Consider the following 25,403-nt stretch of genomic DNA (forward strand, 5'->3'; position numbering starts at 1 on the left):
TCTCAGGAGCTGGCTGTGTGTATTATGCTACTCTAACTCTCCTGCTTGGAACAAGTAGGGCCTCTGAAATTTCACAACCAGATTTATCTTATTTTCCCCAACTTATTTTCATATCTATTTCCTTTTCTTTGTGAATTAGGCAGTAAATAAAGCCATGGGGCATTGTGCATAGTGAAATCAGCTGGAATTGCCACATTAAAGAACGCAGGCGAGGTGTAGCCAGAGCCATCCTCCTGGATTTGGGCAAATTCAGCTGATGCAAAACAAGGAATTAATTTGAGGGGAGCGGCTTGCGTGCTGAGCTTGGCGCTCTGACAAAGATGAATGGCATCATTCCAAGCGAATGGTAATTTCACTTTTTGTGACAGTGCTTTAGAGCAAAAGCGACTCGGGACGCACAAAGCATTTGCAATCCCATTGAGGGCCCTTGGTACCTGCCTATCAGACACTGCACATTGTTTACCAATCATCTGATATTGATTGGTTTCAGACTAAAGTTTGAAGATGAATTAGAGTGGGAGAAGGTTAAGTCCTAACCTTGAAAGATTTAGTGTCTATTCAGCCTGCGTGTAGGACTCTCCTCAGCTCACTCAGAGAATAGAGAACTTTTAAATTCAATAGGGGGTGGGAGACACAAAACGTGTCACATTCACCAAGTGAATCCACTGGAAGAAACGCAGAAGAACACCCAAAAAGCATAATCTTTCTCCCCAGTTGATAGAAATGGTAATTGCATGTGTGGGATAATACTTTGAAGCCAAGGCCTCGGTCGGACAGACCGCCTATTTAGGTTAAAAAAGGGGCAACAAAACAGCTCCTTCTTAACGCTTTTGTTCACTTCTCCACTCTTTTAAATGTTTACTGAAAAAGAACCTTCAAATCCACTCTCCATCTCCTGCACAATGTGGCACCTATCACTCTTGGGTGCATGGACACATTGTATTATGTGAATCATTGATATGTAGCGATCATTCCCATGAATCATTTTCTATTTAACATTCAAATTCTCAGGAATCTGATTTTCATCCTCTTGAGATGGACAAAAACATTTTGTGACATAAAGGACATAATCTGAATACTGTTACACAACAGATTGCATGGAAATACTGGTGGATATCACTCTACAGAATATTTTCTTTTGTATAAAGTATTAAACTATTCTTTAAAATTAAACCCTCACTTCTCAGTTATTCTGCCTCTGCTGTGGCCTGTACTCTGAAGCCATGAAAAAATGACAGGGCACCACAGGACACCCGGTGCTTCCATTTGGACATGCTGCAGAAGTGATGTTCCTATAATTTGACATTCATTTTTTGACATTTTGACAGAGCCAAGAACATGCTGGTACCAGGGTAGGGTCCCTTCAGCTTGTTGGGATGTACCATCTCCCAGCGTGGGGTTGGCGCTCTAAATGGACCACTGGGCCACCCGTCACAGCTGGGCCACACCACTTAGCATCCCCCTCCCATCCCCTTCCAGCCGACAGCCTCTCTGGTCTACTCCGAGGCTCTCCAGCCCACTCGACCTCCCGACACAGCGCAGAATAGGCTCAGGCAGCACCAACCCCACAAGATGCCCAGGTCAGAGGTCACATTAAGAGAGTGCATGCATGACTCGTGGTCTGACAGGGAGATCGAGAGCAAACACCATCCCTGTGCTCATAATGTGAATCATTCTGTCATGTATTAAACATCTCTTAACCAACACAGGCGGCACTTAGGGAAAAGGCCTGTGTAGGTCAAACTTTCAACTATCCATATTTGGAAGGGTGATAAAAAACGATGAGTAAGAACAACAGTTCTATGCACTGCATGTGTTAGGAGCCAAGCTGTGTTCCCGTATGTTCCAGGTCCATACAGGTCAACGAAGTGGCACTAGTGCAGGGAGGAAGTGGAAGGAGCTTACACAGGGCTGTTGAGGATGCAGGTGTGTCCGTTGTGACACGGAGAGATACAAGCAGAGCCACACAGGGCAGACAGAACAGGACAGCAGGGATCGGGGTCTGATGGCTTCTGTAAATCATCTAGAAACTAATATGAGGACCCACTGGGAGAACCCACGTGTGCCATGGCTCAGCGGTGGCAGAGATCACGGCAGATGTTTCGTAACTCAACAAGTGGCGCATAGTTGTAACACTGGCGATGTTAAGGGTTCAACACCAGACTGAGCAGAATCAGCTAAAAAAAAAAGGACATTAGGATGATGAGAATGCTCTTATAAATATTTTTTGACTAGACCTCGTGCAAAAACACATTTTTCTGTCTTAAAAGTTAAACTTTTGGGGTACATGGCTTTGGCACACTTAAACTATAACTTAAATTATTCATAGTTTAATCTCACATTACGATATGCCATCATGAAATATAACAGCTGATACAGGATGTTACAATATGTTATGACAAAAGCAGAGTTGCATGTTATACACAAAATGCTGACAAAGGAACCTACAGTTTTTCTTATACAGGCTATGAAAATGTAAGCACACACACACACACACACACACACACACACACACACACACACACACACACACACACAGAGGCCTCAGGGCTTAGCTAACCCTCCCAGCCTGGCCGGCCCTCAGCCCTGAATGCAAGCAGCACTTAAACTTTCCCCTTTTCAAACAGTAGAGCACAAAGAGAGGACCACATCAGTGGCCTGCTGATCATCCCCACAGACGGCTGAGCGCAGACAACAGGCAGGTCCCTGAGCACGTCCCCATATAATGTCCCCAAGTCCCCCATCATGATCGCGCTTGGTTCAGGCCCGTATGCCGCGTACACAGCGCTCTTTCTCATGTGAGACTAGATAAATGACAATTCTTTCAAGAGGGGCAGTTAGAAGGAGTGGGCGCAGTTTGGGCGAGGGGTAGGATGGAGGGGGCTGGTGCTAGTGCTGGTGCTGGTGCTGCAGCTGTCCCACTGGCCACGTCCACCCCCCGAATCCCCTAGCCAACCCCCCCACCCCAGCAGCAGGTTTCTCCCTACAGAGGGGGAAAAAAAAAAAAAAAAAAAAAAACACGCTTCATTACGTCCTCTCTCCCCAGAGCAGCTAGGGGCCTTTCAGTGCAGATAAGCCTCTTAGACATGAAGTAGCGCTCAGAGCAGCGTTTGAGTGACAGCAGGAAGGTTTAGCCATTCAGTGGACAATGCTCACATTCTCTGGCTTTAATCTAGGAGGCGGACAATGATCTGTTTTTTAAGGCCTCATCTCCTCTGCTTTTCCCACAGCAGTAGGTGACTGGCACAAGGAAGAGAAAAAGAGACAGAGTGGGCCGAGGGCCGGCCGGGAGAGTGCGCTGCTATCTCCCAAGGCCTCATGTTTCCTTGACAGTCCAGACTGAGGTGGGACAAGAGGGAGCGATGTGGGAGAGGGAGGGGGGAGGGTGAAAGGGGGGGGGTATAGTTGACTGAAGGCAAAGCGCATCAATCACACACATACACACACATGCATGGGCACACACAATCGCTCGGTGATGGTTGAGTGCATCTGTGTGACAGACAGGCAGGTGAGAGGCCTGGTGGTGACGTGGCTTAGTGTAGAGCTTTGTCATTCTTATCTGCTCTGACCACTGACATCCATCCCTCCTCAGCCATTGTGTGCGTTTCTATGATGTATTTATACAAACGCTAATGCACAGGCAATTGGGGAAAAATAAGCTAGACAGTGTGAAAAGATATCCAAACAAAATAATTTGTTTTGATTTCATGATACATTGTAACCTCTGTGACCTGGACTTTTGATGGCACAATATATTATATAATCTGTGTCAACCTTTTATTATATTAAGAGCAATAAATTACTGTTGATTGGTTTAGTGTGACGCACATCAGCTGCCAAGGGCTTAGCAGACAGATGTATATCAATGTCAATGTTACAATTTGGATAAAAACTTATATCCAATCAAACTTGGTATCATAAAAACAAAAATTCTTTATTTTTTTTATTTCAAGCAAAACAAACTTAGTATACAATGTCACCAGATCCCTTCATGCAAAATGTAAAAAAAGAGGTTAAGACATGTAGATAATGTAAAGAGCTGCCATGCAGATCCAAATATCATTTATACATACTATACTTACTCCATTTTTATTATACACAATTTAAACCAGGAAATAAATTCACTGATCTAGGCAGGTGTCCAGATGTACCTTTTATGTTTGTTTTCTTAGTCTGTTATCTGATGGAAGAGAAGATCTATTCAACGAAGTGAATGAGTGCACATTTTCAGTGTCAACATGAACAAATAATACAAGTAGAGACTAAACGGTGTCAATTTGCCAAACAGATGGGGGATTATTTTAGAATCACCTCACACTTCACACTGGTTTGTTTTGCTCTTTGGAGAGTATAAACATCCACACCTCATCTACAATAAACAGACACTGCATACTACTGAGGGAGAAGCTCGACTGAAGCCATTCGAATAGACGTGTGTGTGTGTGTGAGCGTGTGTGTGCGTGTGTGTGTGTGTGTGTGTGTGTGTGTGTGTGTGTGTGTGGAGGCAGGAGGCCAACGTGCGGAAATGTGTCCTTCAAGAGACATGGCCTTAAAACCCCTTCAATGTTTGACTGAAGTGTCAGTCACCCAGCTACTTATTACACTAATTGGATTATTACTACAGTTTAGCCCTCTGTATGCCTCTGTTTCTAACTCTAGCTGGTAAATGTGTAAAGAAAGAATACATCTAAGAATTAAGAATTAAAAGAAAAAGAAAAATGAGCCTTAGTAATAGTGTATGATCCGCCGCTGAAATATAACTTGGAAGTATTTTTGAAGTGTATTAAAGTGTGCTATATTCTGGCATTTTAAAACAGTTTAATTTTTTAAAAACTGAAACAATAGCTTTAAATATGTGTTTATCAAAGAGTAGTAGTAAGCAAATGTCAATCAGGAAAAAACAAACAAAAAAAAAATCTTGACTTTAAAAGTAAGATAAACCAATATTCAACAGACAAAAGAAAGAAGCTTGTAGCTGCTGTGTGTTGAGTCAGAGAGTGGCAGAGAACACATTTAACAGCCCAGAGACATGGATGAACTTTGGCCTTCTCTAAACACCTCCATACTTGTCTGCAAACCCCTCAGTTCTAACATCCTAATACTTTCCTTCTACCTGTCTGTCTCTGTTTCACACAGATGTTTCTGCTGTTGAATGAAATCTTATTGAGGAATGAATAAAACACTCTGGATTTAGATGTGACAACTGTACATTTTTCAGATTACGCAGTGGGATTTGTTATGATGTTATAGGGCGTAAGGTTAAGGAGAACTTCTCAAATTTGACTTCATGTGAGAACATTGCCAAAAACATGAATTACGGTTATCTTTCTAATCAGCAATGAGACAGTATGAATGTGCAACACATGCATGTAAGCTTATACACATGGACAAGCACAAGCTCAGACACTCTAACCTACAAACACAGACAAAAACCCCCCAACAGTCATCTAGCATGTCCTCAGCACCTCACCTTTACTCGCCTCCCCTCTCCTACAGCTTTACTCCCATTAATCTCACACACCTCATCACAGTCCCGGCACCTCGACCCCAAAGATCTCATATCCTCCACACACCTTTACCTCCTTTCTGGGCTCAGCTTTCAGGCACAGCTCTGAAATCCCCAAACTAATAACTCCCTTGCTTGTTCTGTACCACTGGACTTGTTAACAATTCCACCTGCCACTAACTATGTGACTTCATAATCCATAATCCAATCATAATCCAAAAGTTTTGTCCTTTTTGAGATACAAAACAACAGACTTGTTTGTCCTTTGTTATTTATACTTACAATTGTATTTACCTCTTCTCTGTCTTCTTATTACATGCATACTGTATGTATTTTCTATTATAATATATGATGTGCTGAAACACCTAAATACTGCCATGAATTGACTTGGTACACACACAAGAAACAAAAAAAAACCCACTGAGAAACACAGCCATCCAGGAGTTAGAAGATCAGCAGCAGACATTTGGGATAAGAGCATCTGCTTAATGCCTAAAATGTTAAAATAGATAGAAACAAATGAATGTGAGAGAGAGAAAGAAAGAAAGAAAGAAAGAAAGAAAGAAAGAAAGAAAGAAAGAAAGAAAGAAAGAAAGAAAGAAAGAAAGAAAGACAGACACAGTCAAGTAGTGAGATAGACATATCAGAAGACAGACAGACAGAGAGGCTGATTGGGCAATTAGACAAACATACAGAGACAGATCGTACCATTACACAGAGTGACTGACATGGCGGCGACTGAGACAATGGGCCCCTTCACTATACTACTGAGTGTTTATGTCCCCCGTCAGTCTGCATCACCAGCGTCCCCCTGACTGCTCCCAGCTGACTCACCAAAACACATACACAGACACAGACACACACACACACACACACACAGACACCTCTCTGACCTCCCAGGCTGAACTTGAACATGCACACATACTCCTGCTTTGCTTTCTGTCACATGTCAGCATATCATGTCCCACAGAGGCATGTAGGCTCTGTACTGTATGTGTCTGTGTGTGTGTTTCAGAGACAGAGAGACAGAGAGTGTGTGTGTGTGTGTGTGTGTGTGTGTGTGAGAGAGAGAGAGAGAGAGAGAGAGAGAGAGAGAGAGAGAGAGAGAGAGAGAGAGAGAGAGAGAGCAGAAGAGGATGAATGAATGAATGGGCTTCTGTTGGACTGTTCCTAATGACTTATTTAGAGATGTTGTGTTTAACGTCAGGAAACACCAGTCATGTATGCCGCCAGCAGCTGTGGTGAGGGCAGTGTGAGACTAGTAGGTCCTCATCCCCACAGCTCAATTCAACCCCCCCAAAACATTCTACCTAACCACAATTCCCCCATCTCCTGACTGGGCTATATTGATCTGGTTTACAGGTATGGAGTCAAGGGGAAGAGCCCTGATACAGAGATGAAGAAGAGGTCTTTCCTACATGCTTGAAGCTCTATTATTTCATCCTTAAATCAGTCTTCTTCAATATCTTGCTTTTTCTTATACCCCTTGTTCCCCCTCTTCCTCTCCTCATTTCCCTCCCCCTGCTTTCTGATACCAGTGCATAAAACACACCAAAAGTTTTCACTGGAGCTGGGTAATGAGGCAGACCTTTGACCTTGCCTTGATGACTTCCATACCTGTGCATGTGCAAGAATACGTGTGGTTGTGTGTGTATATGTGTGTATATGTGTGTGTGTGTGTGTGTGTGTGTGTGTGTGTCTGCAGCTGGCGGCTGACAGCGACATGACTAATGAGGGCTCAGGACAGAAATAATAGGTGGGAATTATAACACAAAAAGGGTACAAGCGCAAAGGAAAAGGAAGAACAAATGACAGAGCAATGGACAGGAGGAGAGGAAGATAAAGAGCAGAAAACATAAGGGGAAAGAAAGGCTAAGATTCAGAGAAGAATTGAAATAATGAGAAAAGTATAGCCCATGCAGGACAGCAAGTTTGCAGTGTTTTTACACAGAAATGTTTGTTTAGCACCAGTTTTTTTAGGGGATCTTGCATGAACCTCTTTTAATTTCATCAAGAAGTGACTTGGTCTTGTATGTATGATACGGTGTAATGATGTGTAAAACTGTAGCTGCAGTCCACCAGTCAGGACTGAAGTGTTTGGACATTCGCACAGGGTTTCTGGAGAGAATTATACTCTTTTCATATTCAACTACTGTATGTCAAGTACAACTTATATTAAATATAATTTAAGTATTGCTTTTATCCTAAATGACACATTTTCTCTATAAAAAAGGGAATCACAGAGAGATTCCTGAAATCAAAAGGCTTTGAAAAAAAAGTCTATCTAACATACCGTCCTGGAGCGGAAACCAGACTTTGTAGAGTAGCGCGACCTGGACAGCACATTGGGGTGTCTGGCAACACCAGCTTACAACTGTCACACACAAGGTCAGGGGTCATCATGTGTAGAAAGAGCAGAACTTCCTAATTATACATGATAAATGTAATCACACACAGGAAGCATTTCTCTCCACAATTTACAGGCTTAACCTTGTCAGATGTGCCAAGCTGGCGAGGGAATTGGAGGCAAAATGGTGTCTAGGTGTTCATATCTTTAACATTAGGGTGTTTGTTAGACTTCACATAATTTATATAAAAATACACGAGACTAATTCAGAGTAATAATTCACACTAAAACAAATCTTTTTTTTAAGGTATTTTTGCATAGAAAAGCTGGAACAAAATTAAAACCAGAGAAAACCTTTCCATCAGGCTGTGTGTTGTGATAATGATGCTATCTGGCCTAGAGAGATCTCTTCAGTGAACCCTGTGCTCCTGCTGGATCAGATCAGTGCCCATAATGGCTGACTGCAGCCAGAGGGTCTCGACCCACTGACACAAAACACGGCGCCAAGACAGAAGCGAGACAGATGGACAAATAGACAGATAGACATCCAGACAGACATCCTGTCTCGAACCACAAATAGATACAACAATTAAGTCAGGCCTGGTCATTTTCATTTCACTGACCTTCGCCCCTCACCTCCTACACATGAAAGGAGACAAATTACCACTGCCATTGGATTTGGCCAACAACTCCAATGCAGGAGAACATGTGTGAAGGCTGAGACAGTGGACATAAATCATACCTGTATTTGATCTGTGGTGCTATAGGCGGGCTGATGATGTGACAGCTAGCATACACGCTATGTCTCCTGAACCACCAAGGGGCTGAAATGGGTCACTTGTTCTGCAGGGCCAGGCTTCTTTTCAGTGGGGTATAAATCTGGGGACAACTGTATGGGTTTTTCGTTACATGTGGGTAAACCAATGTGGGTAAACCAAGTTAGAATTTCCATTGAAAAGCCAATATTTAATGAGGGCATTGTTCAAACTAGAAGCAGCGATTCAAACAACAAATTGCAATTGTGCTCTTGTCAACAAAGTCCTATTGAAAACAAGCCTGTGGCTATAACTGTTTTTTTTGTTTTTTTTAACACAGCCTACTAGCCAGAGTTAGTAAAAGCCACCACAAAAGTAAAATACACAGACATAAATATAAAAATGAATATGATCTTCAAGGGAAAACTTGTGAAAACAGCCTTAAGCTCCAACAAGTATACATCGCGGGACTAGTGGTGAAGGTCAGTGATGAGTTAGTGACAGCTCTACTGCCATTCACAATAGATGAATCTGCAGTAAATCAAAGAAAGTATACAACATGAAGCAGATTTAGCTTGGTAACTGTCCACTTTATTTGGCATTGTTTTTCTGTGCTACTCTTAAGAAACTCTGATGCAGGTTGTGTGATGAAAGCCAGTAGAAGTAGCTTATCAGTGGTGGATTTTGGCACCATCCCTGCAACAATTTCAGCTAACCGTCAATTCAGACATGTTCTTATCACAAGAGACAGAATCCCGTCAGCTGTGTGGAATCCCTGACTACCTCTTACCAGAGAACCTTATACCTCCGCCAAACAACAATGACGTGTTTCCTCATGATTGCTTTCTACTGTGTTATACTGTATGTTCCATGTCAAAAGGCATAGAATGTATATATCATTGTCTGTGTTCAGCAGTACCACTTTACAAGACGCATGCACTGTGCATACATACAACAATGCTTATTCCACAAAAACATTACCAAAATTATACAGCATCATTCTCTGGTGTCCCAAGGGAGATTACTATGCTACATCAGGAAGTGCCCTTCAAAGTTTCCACCAGTGTAATTGTACGGTTTAGGTCCAGACTTTGTTTTCTGCCTTTCAGAGCCAGCTTTAAAACCCCAGAGGTGGCTAGTCTCCAGGCTAGGCGAAATCAGAATTGCATTAACACCCAAAGAGCATTTCATCAGAGCCAGCAGGGCCCCGTGCTCCAGGACACCTGTAATAGAGTTTCCCTTCTCACTGACGCAAAAAACATTTTAACTCCTTTTGTATGGATGCTTTACATGCTCCTGCCGGCACAGAACTATGCTGCTACAGCTGATCAAATCAGGCCAAACAAATTGCATTTGTCGAGAGAAGGATCAAATGCTAGCGCCTGCAACAAACATATTAGCAGACTGATCCACGCAGAATACACTTGGCATAGTGGTAGTATTGGATTAACACAGTAACATCCAATAAGAGAAGAGGGTGTGTAGAAATACAAACTGACTCCTTTCCTCTGGTTTCCTTTGCTGCTCTGCTCCTCTGTGCACTGAGAAATTACAACAATTGTGTGCAAGTGAGAAAATGGATGGAGGAAAACACTTACATGCAAAGAAATGTATTGGATTACAGTGAATTCAGCTTAAGTGATGTTGTATGCCAATTCCAACATTGAAGGACATGGTCAGTTAGGATGAATAGATACAATTAATCTTTTAAACTACTACACCCTTGGATAACAGACATTCTGGATGGCCTTCCTCAAGTTCATCTAAAACAGTTCTTAGAGCAAATCAACACTTATGTCCATTACTGTCACTATAGAATACTTGAAAACTATCAAATTCAAACATTCAGTAATGGGAAAAGGAGATATTTTTCTTGTTTGTTATTAAAATAAACAGAGCCAGAGATGTCTGGGATGAACTGGTGTGTGAAACTCCAGGGAGAGAGAGTGAGAGAGAGAAAAAAAGAGTACGGGAGAGAGAGAGAGAGAGAAAGAGAGACTAATGGGATGACTGTCTGACAGACAGGCAGGCAGATGGACAGGAACTTGGCATTAGGGAATATGACTCTGCCAGAGAGTGATCCATAAAGACTGGAGGAGGTCGAAGGGCATCCTCTCTATAATGACTCATCATCACTCAGTGGTGTCCATGCTGGGATGGCTTGTGTGTGTGTGTGTGTGTGTGTGTGTGTGTGTATGTGTGTGTAAATCTGTGTCTGGGAGATTGGGCCAGTGGATCTGCTGAGAGATAGTGCAGGATAAACGACCAGTTCTGCTATTCTACTCCTCTGGGGATAAAAGAGAGATCTCCCTGTTGTTTTATCAGAGCCCTGGCCAAATACTGTCACCCACAACGTCAATTCATTCCGTCATCAAGGTTTAAAAAAAAATGTCTGAGGAAAAACACGGGTGAGAAGGTAAAAATGACATTCACTGGGTTATGAAATATGATAAATGTTGTAAAGCGTATGGAATTCCTTCTGTTAGAGGGAGACTGTGTTTGACTTCTTGGGGCTGGGTAAACACCACTGGACGGACCTTGCCAGGGCAGCAGTTCCCGTGGTAACGTGGTGGGTAGCAGAGGCGGGGCCACAGGGGAGTTGTGGCGTTTTCATGAACTGATTTTTTTTTTTTTTTTTTTTTATTCACAGCCAGCCATTATTTTTACTACAGTGCAGCCCGAACTGACCACTAAAAGGGCGGCGCAGACTGCCAACACCTTGTATATGGAATTCATAAAACAATGGCTCACACTAAATTCCCCTGCTGCATTCTCAATCAAGCTTCTATGGCAATGACTGTGTCTGTGTGCATTTATGTGCGTGCATGTGCAAGGGGCCATATTTTTAGTTGTGCAGCATTGGTTGAATATCTCCATTTCTTGGCGGCTGACAGCCTGTTTGTCATCCACTCCACAACCAAGAACTGACCTTCAGCAGCATAACTACCTTTATCCTGCCATACCTCTCCTCTCCTCTCCCCGCCCTTCTTCCCTACATCTCCATTGCCTCTCTCACCCTCTATCTCGCTCAACCCCTCTACTTCTCCGTCACTTTTTGCTCTCTCCCTTCTGCAGCCTTTGTCATTGATCGCTGATGCGATTGGCTGCCTCCATGCTCAGTAATGACCTGCCCTGGTAACCAGCCGGCTGCTCCGCTCGGCCCCTCGTAGATTGAACTGTCAGATGGCAGCGATTAATGGCTGGGCAGAAAGACACAGACTCACACCTGCAATGTCCCACCTTGCACTGCCCTGCCAATGCTCTGTCCCATCCCTGCTCAGCCCACACAGGTACATATTAATATGTATGAGTGAGTTGTGTCCAAATTTCTTGTAAGGATGGATAAATATTCAAACATGTGTAGGTGCGTGTGTTTATGGGCACATATAAATCTTTACTCATACATGTATTACTGCCCCTGAGGGTATGCATGCATTCTGGCCGGCTGCAGTGGCTGATGGGAAGGGTATAGTGAGACGTTGTGTCAGATGGGCTAAAGGGAGAAAGGACTGTAAAAAAGTCAATCAATACAAATGATGATGAAAATGTAGAGTCATGCTAGCAGCTCTTTGAGACTGTACTTAGGCACAGCAGTGCTTTGAGCGAAATGCTAATGTCATCATGCTAACATGCTTACAATGTCAATGCTATCATGCTGATGCAAAGCAGGTATAATATTTACCATGATCTCAGTTGAGCTTATTAGCATGCTGACATTTACTAAGAGCCCCTACACACAAAGTACAGCTGAGGCTGATGGGAATGTCATTAGTTTTGCAAGTATTGAACAAATAAAAATTGTGACCTGATGGTGGCAATACGTGAAAAGGAGTCAAAGTGATGATAATTCATCCTGAAGGGGGCATGAATCTGTGTTCTACATTTCATGGCAATCTATCCAATAGTTGTTGAGACATTTCACTAAAAAGCACAAATGTTAGCATTATGGTGGTGCTAGAGGAAAAGTCAGGGGATCGCCAAAGTCAGTAGGCTTCATCCTATGGAAACTGTGAAAATTCTCATGGCAATCTGTAGTTATAACTATAGTAGATAATTCAGACTAAAGTGGTAAACCAACCAACCAAAACCAACAGAAAGACTGACATTGCCACATTGAGTGAGAAGTACAAAACTTACAACACTTTTAGAACCTTGGGAATATCAAATGAGGAAATAACTGAACAGTTTTCTCCATTACTTAAATGACAGCATGTTATCTTTATTCATCTGCTTTGCTATACTTTGCTGCCCCCTGCTCTTCTTTATTACTATATTAGTTATGATTGCACCCGTAATCATTCACTTATTCTACTGTTCGCACTTAAGTGACTCTGCACAAGCGAATCAGAATGCCTAAAATGCTAACATATGTTATTTCCTAGAACAGAGATGAGTGGGGTGTTTGGTCTGGTCTCGCTCTGTCTGTCTGTTGAGCTGAGTGCTGCAGGCCCACGCGGCTGTCCCGTGTTGTACTTGGCTGGCCGTCTGCTAACTGTCAGCGCAGTATCTCCTTACACTGATGAATGGGAAGTTTCCAGACCTTTCCCAAAGCTTTCATTCCCTTGTTCCAACGCTTCATCCAGAGGAATGGCCGAGAAAACAAGGGCTCCTCCGCCTGCCCACTGGCCTCCCTCAAGGGGAGCGCCAATGCCGAGACGGGCATAGAGGCTAAATTTAAAATGCACTCTCCAAAAAGGGGAGAGAGAGACGGAGGGAGGGAGGGAGAAAGAGAGAGAGAGAGAGGGAGAGGGAGAGGGAGAGAGAGTGCGAGAGAGGGAAGTGAAAGAGATGTAGACAAAACACAGAGGAAGAAAGACAAATGAGAAACACAAAAAATGTGTTGGGAGAGAAAGAGAAACAAAGTGAAAGAGAGAAAAAAAAAAGAGGTCGACAGAAGATGGAGGGAGCATAATCCTCTGAACAGTGAACATGTGAATATCAGGCCAGTAGGGGTTTGGCGTGGTGTGTGAAACGGAGATAAAATCGATTAGCTTGTCCACTGACCCAGTGAGCAGCGGGGCCCCCCATTGCCCCAGTCCTGCCACAGCCCTGACAGAGACGTCCAGGCCCCAAGGCCCCGAGGGGTCCCTTCTGGACACTGAGGTGAACAAAGTGGTGCCCTCCTGTCAAACTAAAGCCCTCAAGCACCAGCAAAACAACAAACCATGCTGCAATGCTTCACTGCCTTCTGATTCCACAGGAGACAGAAAAGATGTAGTGTGGGCTGCAGAAAGAGGACACTGTGTGCAAGAACTGAAAACACAGAACTATTGTACTTACTTGAAGGAGAATCTCATCAATTAGTCATTAATTTCAGCCAGATGAAAACAACTCAGTTTTATGAGAATAAAATATTAATGTTTTCTCTTTGGCTCTTTTAATAAAAGTGTTTTAATATTTCGTTCTCCTGCCTCATGTCTCACAAAAAAGAAAGTTGACAGTAGAAGTAAGCTGTTATTAAAGTAAATATGATCAGATACTGCATACTGGTAGTGTATAGAGGTTATAAAAAATAATAAATGTTATATATAAAAAATAATAAATGTTATTTATATAAAACATTTCATAAAATGCTTCACAAGGCAGTAAAAAAAGTGTTTGATTTCTGACTCATACTCAACTATAAATATCTCAGTATGTACCCACTCTGATATTTTTGTTGATTTAAAACTCTTGGAAAGAAGCATCTTATTCTTTTTTAGGGAAAAAAAGTAAACAGAACATGAATAGGGCAGTGCAAAGAATTTCTAGAAGTCATCTCCTCCACCCATCATGTTCTGTCAACCAAATAAAAACACAACAAATTTACTTTTTTATTTTGGAGACACCACCAGTTTGTTATCAATATAGTAATTCCATAAATTACCAGGTATTTCTCAGCACTGGCTGGACAAACAACCACCTGTTGACAGGCCCTGAAAACTCACCCTATCGTTTTATCGCCTTGTTTTCCTCACATGATATCCTCAGTCAGATCACTGGGTGAGGAGCACCTCTTTGATTCCTGGCTCATTGTAGTGTATCTGACCCTGCAGGTCACCGAGTGGAAAGAAGTGGATGTGTCACCACTAAGCTCTTCTCCGTGTTAGAATAATATTTCTATGGTGCTTTTAGGATGCTAACGCTAATCAAAACAGGACATCCTGAGGAGGGCCGTGCTCTCTCTTCCCTGGCCCCGCTCACCGGCCGCTTTATGTTTTTGTGTTTGTGGAGGAGCGACAATCCCAGGAAGCTGTGAGAAAGGTTCATCAAAGCTCCGAGCGGGGGGCCCCGGCTGCAGGATCGCTGGAATGCGGCGTGGAAAGGAATCTCTACTGTCCTATTGTTCCCTTGTTTCCTCGGTCTCATCACACGCCGGCACATCCAGTTCACTTACAGGTAAGCAGCGCTAATCAGTCTTGCATTCCTTTCCACGGCCGCATTCTTTCCTCTGCTGCGACCCTGGCTGACCAACAACACACGTGCACACACAGAGGGTGCACAGCTTAAGCAGACGCACAGATAGACGGAGGGGAAGTCATCAAGACAGATCTCCGAGGACAGGGACTTGGTGTTTCCTTTTCTCAGACAAGGGATTGGGAGTGGAACAGTGAGGTGAACATTGCTGGTGCGTACCTCCCTAAGAGTGGAAAGATGACTTATCTCGTAACGACTGGGTCCAGGGAACTCAGAGGTGCTTGATGATGTCCTGATCCATCCCAAGAAAAATTAAGAAGAAGAAGTAGAACATTTAGCATTACAAAATGCTACAAACTATTTATTTGAGGTTCCTTGATGTAAAACTGCTTCACAAATGAGCAAATAAAAAAGTAAGTTCTATGAAAATGAACAACCACAGAAATTTAATTGAATTGAATATTTCTAAACCTTAGTGTCCCTACAGTGCCTTTAATGATGTATTCACAGCTTGTCATGACTTTTCCTCTTTGTGCCTCCCATTGTAACCATCACTATTTCAGCACTTCAACACAGGCAAGACAGCTGCTATCAAATCCAATCAGGTGAATGTGGTGCAGCACAAACTTCATCAGGAAGGCCCCCGGCTTTGATCACATCTCCTCCCCTCATCTCTCCCGTCCTGCAGGGGTGAAGGGTCACCCCTTAATGAGCTTCGGGCTGGAGAGTGGGGGGGCTTGTTGTGGCAGAGATGAAAGGTGTACAGGAGTCACGTACACATAGCACACAAACACGTAAATGTACACACCTGACTACTCTGCCCTGTGCTGTCCTCCCTCCTCAGCTACAAATGGGCAAGACTTGATGCCCAATTTTGCCCTTGTTAACCAGACATGACTATCTTCCTCTCCATCCATCCATCCCTCCCTCCCTCCCTCCCTCCTTCCATCCCTCAGGCCAGCCTGCTCCACCCAGGGAGATCCCCGAGCAGTGCTGGAACACACTGTTACACCACGTTCACAAAGCAATTGTTGGATAATTCCTGTTTATAACTATGTGCTCCCTCCAGTGTGTTAAGGAAGGGGGGAGTGGAGGGGGGGCTTTAATCACTGTCATGTTCCATGCCAGTGATTAAAATTTAAAGCAGTGTCCACGAGCAAACACATGCCACTTTAACATACCTGCCAGTACAAGATAATTGAGATATTTGTCATTTATTTTAAAAGAAATTTGGTGATATCCAAAAGTAATTAAAGGTCACTAAATATGGGAAACTGGGATGCAGGGTTACTGGGTAAGAAATAAGCGATACAGTAAATGGTGTTAATTAGAGATACATAAAAGAAAACATTGTTGACAAGACTTCCTCAACATCCTACATGTTTAAAAGAAAGCTGTGTTATGATCATACTGCAACCTGGAGACTGTTAGCAAAATACATGTCAACATTATGTCTGTTGTCTATAGTTAAGTGCAGGACACAAAGATTGGCAGCCGGCATGAAGTCATATCAAGCCTCTTGTTTAGTCTTCCTCCCAATAAAAGCACTCAACAATGTAGTAAAGTGACTTCGGGTAGTTAGCTGATGTGAGACATGAGGCCAGAGTGTCGGGCCCTGTTCCTACCACCTGCTCCAGGTAATTGATTTGAGTATAAAATGATTGAGTTTCTTTAATTAGCTAACAGACATCTTTTTTTTTTTTTCCCGAGCACGCCAAGGAGTGCTAACTTCACACCACCTCATTAATAGACCGGGCGAACCGCACCATCAGCAATCTGTTGACATTATAACTCCTCAGACATCATAACGACACACAAATCAGTTTGATGTCTGGGTTAACTTTTCAACTCAGCAAAATGCCATTTATCTCAGACCAATATGTGATGAGAAAATGGCGGCATGTCACACATTTGACAACTGCGCTGTATACTCTGCAGAGTGCCTTTGTTTTGTGCATACACACTAAAACTTGCACGCACACACTCAGCCCGACCAAATAAGCACATACACACATGCTCACCTCCCTTCCAAACACACACACACACAGACACACACACAGACACACACACACACACACACACACACAATCTATAAAAATATGCTTAGCTTGGGACTGCTCTGTTGATAATGACCTCAGCCTTGGCACCGTACTGGGCAAGACCAGACTGCCGACAGACTGGAGGCTTTTGTGTGGACTCCCTATCTCTAACTCCATGACCTTTAGGAGGGAGAAGAAAGCAGAAATGCCTTTTTTTATTTAGAAGGGGTAAGGCTCACTCATTGTTCTGTGTTGGTACGGTTTCCCAGTGGTAAACACACAGCGGTTCCCAGGCTTGACATGTTGCTGCACACCCCCCTCCCACCCTCCCTCCCTCCCTCCATCCATCCCTTGGTGTTCCCACACTGCCCTGTCTGGGTCTCTGCACCATAGCACCCCCCCACCTAAACAACAATACACACACACACACACACACACACACACCACCACCAATAACATACAAACATTACTGCTATTCCCATAAGCACAACACACAATGACAGTACAACCACTTGCTTTTTTCACCTGCCACCAGAGCATCATTAAAAAACTAATGCTTGTCTGTGTGCTTTTATACATTATGAAATTCCTCACATACATTATGGACTGAGATGGGGGAGAGAAGGGAGCGCAGTTGGAAAAGAGGGAGTAGAGACAGCAGCCCCTGGGGCTGGGCCGCCATGTCAGGGCCTGAGTGGGGACCTATGATGAGGCCTGGAAGCTCCCTAGTTGCTTGGGACAGGGGCCATCCTTCAAGCGGGTGACAACAGTGCATAAACAAACCACTAACCTCGTCAGCTCTCTGTTTACAGCCCTGAGACCTAGTCCTGGACGACTCATTAACATCAGAGACCTTCCAAAAGAGCCATTTTCTGAGAGAGGGAGGGAGAGAGAAAGCCTCCTCCCATCGTACGCGAGGAGGAAAGTGGACAACATGTCAGACAGACGGGGGCGTTGATAGATGAGTGGGCCTGGGTCATAGTCAACCTGCCCCCACGCCACCCCCATAACCACCAACACACACACAGACAGACACGCACGCATGCACACACACACTTGTACCTCAGAACCCATAAAGGCTGCATGGGTGTGAGATTGTGTGTGTGTATGCAATATGCTTTACACCTGGTCTGACAAGCATTCCTATTATAGGCTACTATAACAAGCAGAAATGCTGCGCTGCATGTTCATAAATGTGCTTGTTCACTGCTTTACCCCTCTGTGGACAGATCACATAATTGTTACACATCCATGACTTTGAAGTAGAAATATTTAGCCTCTCTAATGCAACTGACAGAAACCTTTTACACCTATTCACACAACAGGTATTTCATGTCTACAAGTGCAAGTGTTTCTTCAAGTTCAATGGGCATTTCACACACAAACGTTCATCTAAAGCAAACACAGACTGGACAAAAAAAAAATCATGAGCAAGTTATTGAATGTTGCACTGAGGCCTAAAAATAAATAACAGATATTTTTAAAAAATTGGACCTGCCAGTGATGTGAAGTAATTACTTTTGTTTCCAATTTAAATCAACTCGTTTTGGGATTGTTTATGGAGAACTTGACTGTAGTCATCTGCCCTGATTTGTTTTATTATGTGCCTCTTTTCATTAACTCGTGGTAGTAGACCTGTGAGTTGTCATACTGGGCCTAATGCAAGAAAAAGTACAACTTTAAAACAAATGATTTTGTTTGACTGAATCACTGAATGGTAATTTATGCGCATCAGAAGTTCAAAGCAACGATTAACATAAGCGCAAGAACACGTAGAGGAGTAACCTCTGCCATGGGCCCCAATGATTCTTGACCCAGTCCATTACTGAAGGAGATATGGGACATTTGTATACGGAGCTTTGGCACCAAGCGGAGCGCAGGCAAAGAGCGCCGCTTCGGGACAACAAGGGCTGTTTAATGGGGTCTCTATTTCACTTTCCTCGCGCCGGCCCGCTCCCTCTCACCTTTTAAATGGGCCGATCTATTAACCGTTTTAATGAGCTCCGCCAGACAAACGCGAGATGCATGGCCCATTGCACAATGTGAGGAGGACGACGCACTTCTCAGCTCCGGAGAGGAGAGGCGCTGACAGACTGCGAGACACCGAGGCGCGCGAGGCCTGCCTCTCTCTCCCTCTCCCTCTCTCTCTCTCTCTCCCCCCCCCCCCCTCTCACACGCACGCGCCCACGCAACTTCTCGCGTGCCAATAAGGGCGTCAATTTGTAAGATATGCATTTAAAAAGTGACAGCCTATGACTGGAGACATGAGGATCAATGAGTGATGACTGACAAAATATTGTGTTAAATGTGAAAAATGATTATCAAGTGCACACGTGTGTGCCTTGGGACACAAACTGCTTTTGAACGCTCCATTGCTACTTGTTTAGCTTCCAAATAATATTCACGGAACTTTTCCTTCATGTCTATATTTTTCCAGAATGTAGATTTACATGCTAGAGGTCTGTAAATCCCCAAATTCCTCTAATTTGGTCATACGAGATTAATCATCATTTTGATTATTTCTAACAAATTATCAAAGACATCAAAACACCTAATCATGGGATTTTATTGAGACACAAATACGCTAAGTGGACCTTTAATTAGGTCTACAACAAGCTAGTTTGGATCATCCGCCCCCCCTCCCCATTTTGGATCACCCCCCTCCCCAATCTTTCTGTAGCCCACAATTCACCACGGGGTGCGGCCTGCACGCCTTGTCTATACTTAGTTGGGAAGCAAAAGCGAGTTTTTGTGGCACACCACATTACATCTGGACGCGCGGACTAATCAGTCAGCCTCCATCAATCACTCTTACGTTTACCACCTCTCCATCACCCCCTCTATTACATCCACCCCCTTTTTTATCACAAGACTGTTCTGCAAGGAGGCCCCGTACATGCCCGTTTTAACACGACTTCTCCGGACAGGCGGGAGGCACACACTGAACGCATTTACCAGCAGAGCCCTTATGAGGGGTCTGGGAATTTAAATATTCACTGTTGACACTGTGCAGACCTGGCTGGGGGCCAGAGCGGGCCCGCTCCTCCGGGGACACAGAACATTCTCCCATTCTCACTTAAGATGTAGAAAGCCTCCTCTTCCAACTCCAGAATAATAATAATGATCTTTAAATACAGGACCAACTTTCCTTCCAATATTCTCAGAATGACTTTAATTGTTTGCAAATAAGGAGGGAGGTTGGTGTGGTTGTTGCCTCTTCCCCTTTGGGTGCGTTTCTATGCACAGTAATAAAAACTGTATTCTAAAAAAAAAATGAAAAAGAAATGAGGAAAAAAAGAAAAAAAAGTGTTGTGTTTCACTGTCAAGAGAGACCTGGAAGAACGCTACAAAGAAAAACAAATGTTGTCTCTCCTGTTGATGATGATGATGATGATGATGGTGGTGGTGGTGTGTGTGTGTGTGCACCTTTATCCTTACTGCATATCACAATATTTTCTAAATATTTACAGGATCACATTAAAATAGTAATATACACTTGATATGTTTATTGAACTTCATCCGGACGTCGGTATTATATTGTATTAAATAGTAACCGTTAACTGACCACATGTAATAACTTCTCCACAGCCTGCTGCTTATTAGCTTTCACTGTCTAAATCATTTTAGACGTACAGTATGTTGCAGCTACACAATATTGTTTTATTCAGTTTATTTAGCTGTACATAAACTAAATACAGGTCTGTATTCAAAACACGATGTAAACATTGGAGCTGACTGAAACTCATGAAAATCATAACCTCCTTTATATAAAATCATGCAACCACCAAAATATCGAAGGCCTGAACTATTACACTGCTGACTTTCTTGTTTTGAACCCTCTCCTTAGTTTTCTCCAAATACTAATACTACCACTAATAATAATAATAATAATAATAATAAATCTGTATTGCAATTCTATATCAGTGGTGCGCTGTTTACAGTTCCTCAACAATTAAAAGTAAGAGTCAAACCCCAAATAAAAGGCAACACAGCACAGAATTTACTAAACACTAATAGAAAATGTAACTATAACATGTGGACTAGAGCTTGATTGAAACAGCTTTAGAAAAAAAAAGATATAATCCTTGATAATTTATTGAAGCAAATCAATGCATGAATAACTATATCCATCATCTCCTTGCATAAATTCTTATAGTTGATTGCGTCCACGTAATTAAATCGATTTAATGACAAGAGCGTTTCAATAATACACTCGGTTTAATCAACCTCATTGAATATTTTGATTAATCATTTTATTCTAAATTAATTTTTAACAGTGGAGTAAGAAGCTTGCGTCCTGCAATAATCAAATTACACGAAACCAAAAGTCTGTAAACTGTAACAATCGCATCAAAAGACTTAAAACATCAAACAAGTAGGCTTTTTTTTTTCAAAGAGCCATATAATTTAACAATCAGCACACATTACTTATTGATAAGAATTAACTGCATGACTCACATTCACAAACAGGATTAAACAAGATCTCCTTTACTGAAACATTTACCATGCCTGTCTAAATCCTCGTTTTCTCCTTATTTCTCTCCTTCAACCTGCCATTTCCAAGTTGCTCCCCGAAAATTGAAGTGACCAGCAGCCCACAGCAGCAGTGTGCAGCGATTGCAATACAACTGCCGATGCACAGGACATGGGATTTTTTAACCTACCATACACTACAGCGCCCACTACATGCAACGAGCGATTCCAATACTGGAGCGGACGCCTCGCAGAAAGTTCCCCCATCGCTCCCTCAACTTTAAAGTTTAGACTTTTCGTGTGACAGCGCTGATTTTTTTTCTTTTTTTTTTACACTCGCGACAACATCACCGTTTTGTCACTCTTTACAAGTGAAAGTGAGGATTATGGATTTCTGATGGAAATGAAATCGCAACAGAAACTATTAATAGACGCAGTGATAACAGCGACAGTCTATAGGTATATAAGATGGCATGTTTTAAAAGGAAAAAAAAAAGAAAGGGATGTTGCACCTACTCGTGGCCAGTTTCCGTGCCCTGCCTTTGGACCTCATGGTGCCAGTCTCTCGGCGTGGGTTTGTTTGGATTTTTTCTTGGATCTTTTTTCCTCCTTTTTGTTTTTTCTCTGTCCTTTTTCTCTGGGTTTCTCAATCCAAACGCGCTATCTCTCCAGCATTGTCAGTCTGGACACCTTCGCACATGCGCACAGTCCCAAATCTGCCGGCAGCAAGTGCCAGAAAAAGTTTGGGACGATTTATCACTTTGATATTAACCTGATCTGGTCAAGATGGGTGAATCGTGGACATCTCCTTTTTCGTGTTAGATTTTCAAACGATCGCTGAGAGAGAGAGAGAGAGAGAGGGAGAGAGAGAGAGAGAGAGAGAGGGGCACACTGCAAAAAAAGAAAAAAAAAAAGTCCAATGCTGTTGTTGCCTCAGATTCAGTCGTGTTTTGTGGTTTATTAAACACGTGAGAAAACTTTGTGATTGAGATGCTCCCGGCTCAGTATTGACTTGTTTCAGGAGTTTTCTCGAGACAAAAGCCATCTTAAAATAAAGCAGGAAAAGGCAACACACTACAGAATTATTCAGATTAAAGAAAACTCTACAAACCAAAATGACATGCTCTACGTTATGCAATAGATAGAGACTGTCATTTTTAAATAAAATAAAGTTTTTTTTAGGTTGATCACGAAATGAAATTCTCTGTTAATATGGATATTTTTTGCAGTGCATTCAGCACCCCGGATCCACCGAGTGCTGAAGACATTAATTATAACGATTCTTATTCTCAATCCTTACTGCGCACCTATTCTCTTCAAATGAAGTCACATTAATCAATGTTCACTTAAATTACCAACGCTGGGTGTAGTCATTAAAGGTTTTTATATTTTAATTGTGTTTTTACTATTATACCGAGCACTGGAAAATGAATGAAAAACTCCCCCCCCTCCTTCCCCCCTCCCTCTCTCGCTTGGGCACCCGACTGACAGCTCTAATATGAGAGTGCCCAGGTTTTCTCTCTCTCTCTCTCTCTCTCTCTCTTTGTGCTGACAATTATTAATATGTTAAGTGCTTAGTATTAATGCCCGTTTGAGACGTTTCTGTTGCAGTGCGTACATTTCATCACTTGGTAATTGCTGAAGGCTCGAAACGGATGTTTTCACTTGAATTCACTTGGAAGGAGAACGGCTCCATCAAGAAAGAAAAGAAAAAAAAAAGACTTTTGTCCAAACCTTCATCTCAGCGGGTGGAATAATGTTTGAATCAACTTTTTTCGCTCTGGATTTTAAGAAAAAGGCCACACTCATAAATGCATGCCATCCAGGCACTAAAAGTCAATAAAATCATTGCATGTCTGCTGTTATCACATAAACATTTTATAAAGGCATATTTAGATACTGAGTCATATATCAGAGAAATAGAGTGCCAGCCACATACAAAAAAAAAAAAAAAACAACAACCAGCAAATCATGTTTTGTTACCATCTACCTAAAGAAACCATTCTTATGGGAAAAAATACTGTAAAGACATGACCCACACACCAGTCCACGCGTGCATATCATAAAGGTGTTGCATATTTGTTCCCAAATAGAGACAGCGTATAATTAAGGTAATTGGCAATTAATTAGATCCGCATGAGATCATGCTGACCTTGCAGATGAACTCTTTAATGGGTTGTGAACTCGTGCTATCGATTCCATAGTGTGTTGAAACTGATTGAAGTCGTGACATCATGCCATGTCACGGGGGGAAAAATCGACTATAAGGGCAGACCAAAACCAAAGCATGCCATATGGTAATAGCCTATAGGCAAGGCCAATTTTAACGTAGATAAAAACTCTCCCGCTCACTCTCTCTTTCTGCACTGTGAGCAATTAGAAAACCATACCGACCACACTGATCTCCAATGTATTACTGCACGATTTTAATCATCTCTGAGAAAAAGCATGCGTCGAGTTTCTGTGCAGAGTGGCAAATGAAAAATATATAAGATGTAATTTCTGCACAATAGGGCAAACAACAGCCCAATAGTTTTGTGTGCCACTTATTCACACAGGGATTTTCTCATCAAGTTGACAGTTTTAAGACGTGTCCAAAAAGTAGACTAAACTAAACTAAACTAAACTAAACTAAACTGGGACATCCTAAATTCGTTATTTCTCATTTAAATAGCCTAGTAAAGAGAGGTTAACACTGATACTTTATTGTGGTTGTACCTCACTCTACCTCTACTGTAATGACATAAATGGTGCTATTAAGTGGGTTGCGCCTATACACCGTGTCTGGAGGGTAGCGCGCAGCGCGTAAGCACGTACGCGCGCGCACACACACGCGCACGCTCTCTCTCTCTCTCTCTCACACACACACACACACACACACACACACACACACACACACACACACACACACACACACACCAAGAGCTTCAGGCGGCGCGCTCAATTAGCCTAAATGGAAACAGTTTTCATTCACCGCAATAACTCACTCTTCCTTGGTCTCTTCTCTCCTGTGAAGCACTCTCTCTATACATATTTTATTATGATACGCTGAACCCGGTGGCAGGGCGGAGCGGCGCAGAGATCCCCGCAGCCCCGTGGGTTGTAATTATTAGAAATTAATTGGGTTCGAGCCCCCCACAGTTGCAAGTATAAACTAAAAGATTGCCTCACTTCTGCTCTTTGATGCACATTCAAATATCGGTTTAAAAAAACGAGTCAAATTCAATATTGTTTAAAATGTAAAAAGCTTCATTAAACACAAATGCTCTGATAGATTTTGCTGTATTACAGTAATAGCGGATTCAGCTGTTAAGGGGTTAAAAAATAACATAATCTGTAGGCTATTGGGGGCTGTAGAGGCAGACTAAAAGTGAAAAGGGGGCCTCCGGCACAAGGAAATTACCAGCGCCCGCGTGACCTTTGAGCAAGGTAATCAATCAAGTGATCAACAGAGATATTTATCACTGCTTTGTCTAGCCAAACGTGTTTAATAAAACAAAATAAAAGATGTAAAATTAGGATGTTTATATTCTGTGATGTTAACTTAGTTAATGCATACCTAGAATAATTCAAAACAACAGACATCCAATCAGAAATCTTTCATTTGACCTTCCGTTTAAGGTACAAATAGGGTAGGCCTACATTTAATAATAATAATAATAATAATAATAATAATAATAATAATAATAACCATCATAAATCATAACAATAATAATAAAAAAAGAGACAGACATATACAGTAATTATTAATAAGGTTTCTCATGCAATAAAAAAGGCCCAATTGTATAGGCCCACATTTTGTCTATTTGAATTTTAGCCATTTCTACTGCTTTGCTGTCCTACTGAATTTTAGACAAATATTAAGAACATATGGTCAGCTTTACTTT

At 42.4% G+C, this 25,403-nt stretch overlaps 1 protein-coding gene across 13 annotated transcripts in view; it reads right to left on the reverse strand.

Moving 5' to 3' along the window:
* Positions 1–25,403, reverse strand: part of mecom (MDS1 and EVI1 complex locus) — a 148,881-nt gene that overhangs the window by 117,995 nt on the left and 5,483 nt on the right. For 12 of the 13 annotated variants that reach the window (XM_044354985.1, XM_044354981.1, XM_044354979.1 and 9 more), the window contains exon 1: positions 22,033–22,328. The exons of the other annotated variant lie outside the window; for it this stretch is intronic. In XM_044354985.1, coding sequence (XP_044210920.1) covers positions 22,033–22,069 — 37 coding nt within the window. In that variant the 5' untranslated portion in view covers positions 22,070–22,328. Of the gene's footprint in view, positions 1–22,032; positions 22,329–25,403 lie in introns of those variants that run through there. 13 annotated transcript variants of the gene reach the window in all.

The sequence above is a fragment of the Thunnus albacares genome, chromosome 6 (genome assembly GCF_914725855.1).
Source record: "Thunnus albacares chromosome 6, fThuAlb1.1, whole genome shotgun sequence".
Classification (NCBI taxonomy): Eukaryota; Metazoa; Chordata; class Actinopteri; order Scombriformes; family Scombridae; genus Thunnus; species Thunnus albacares.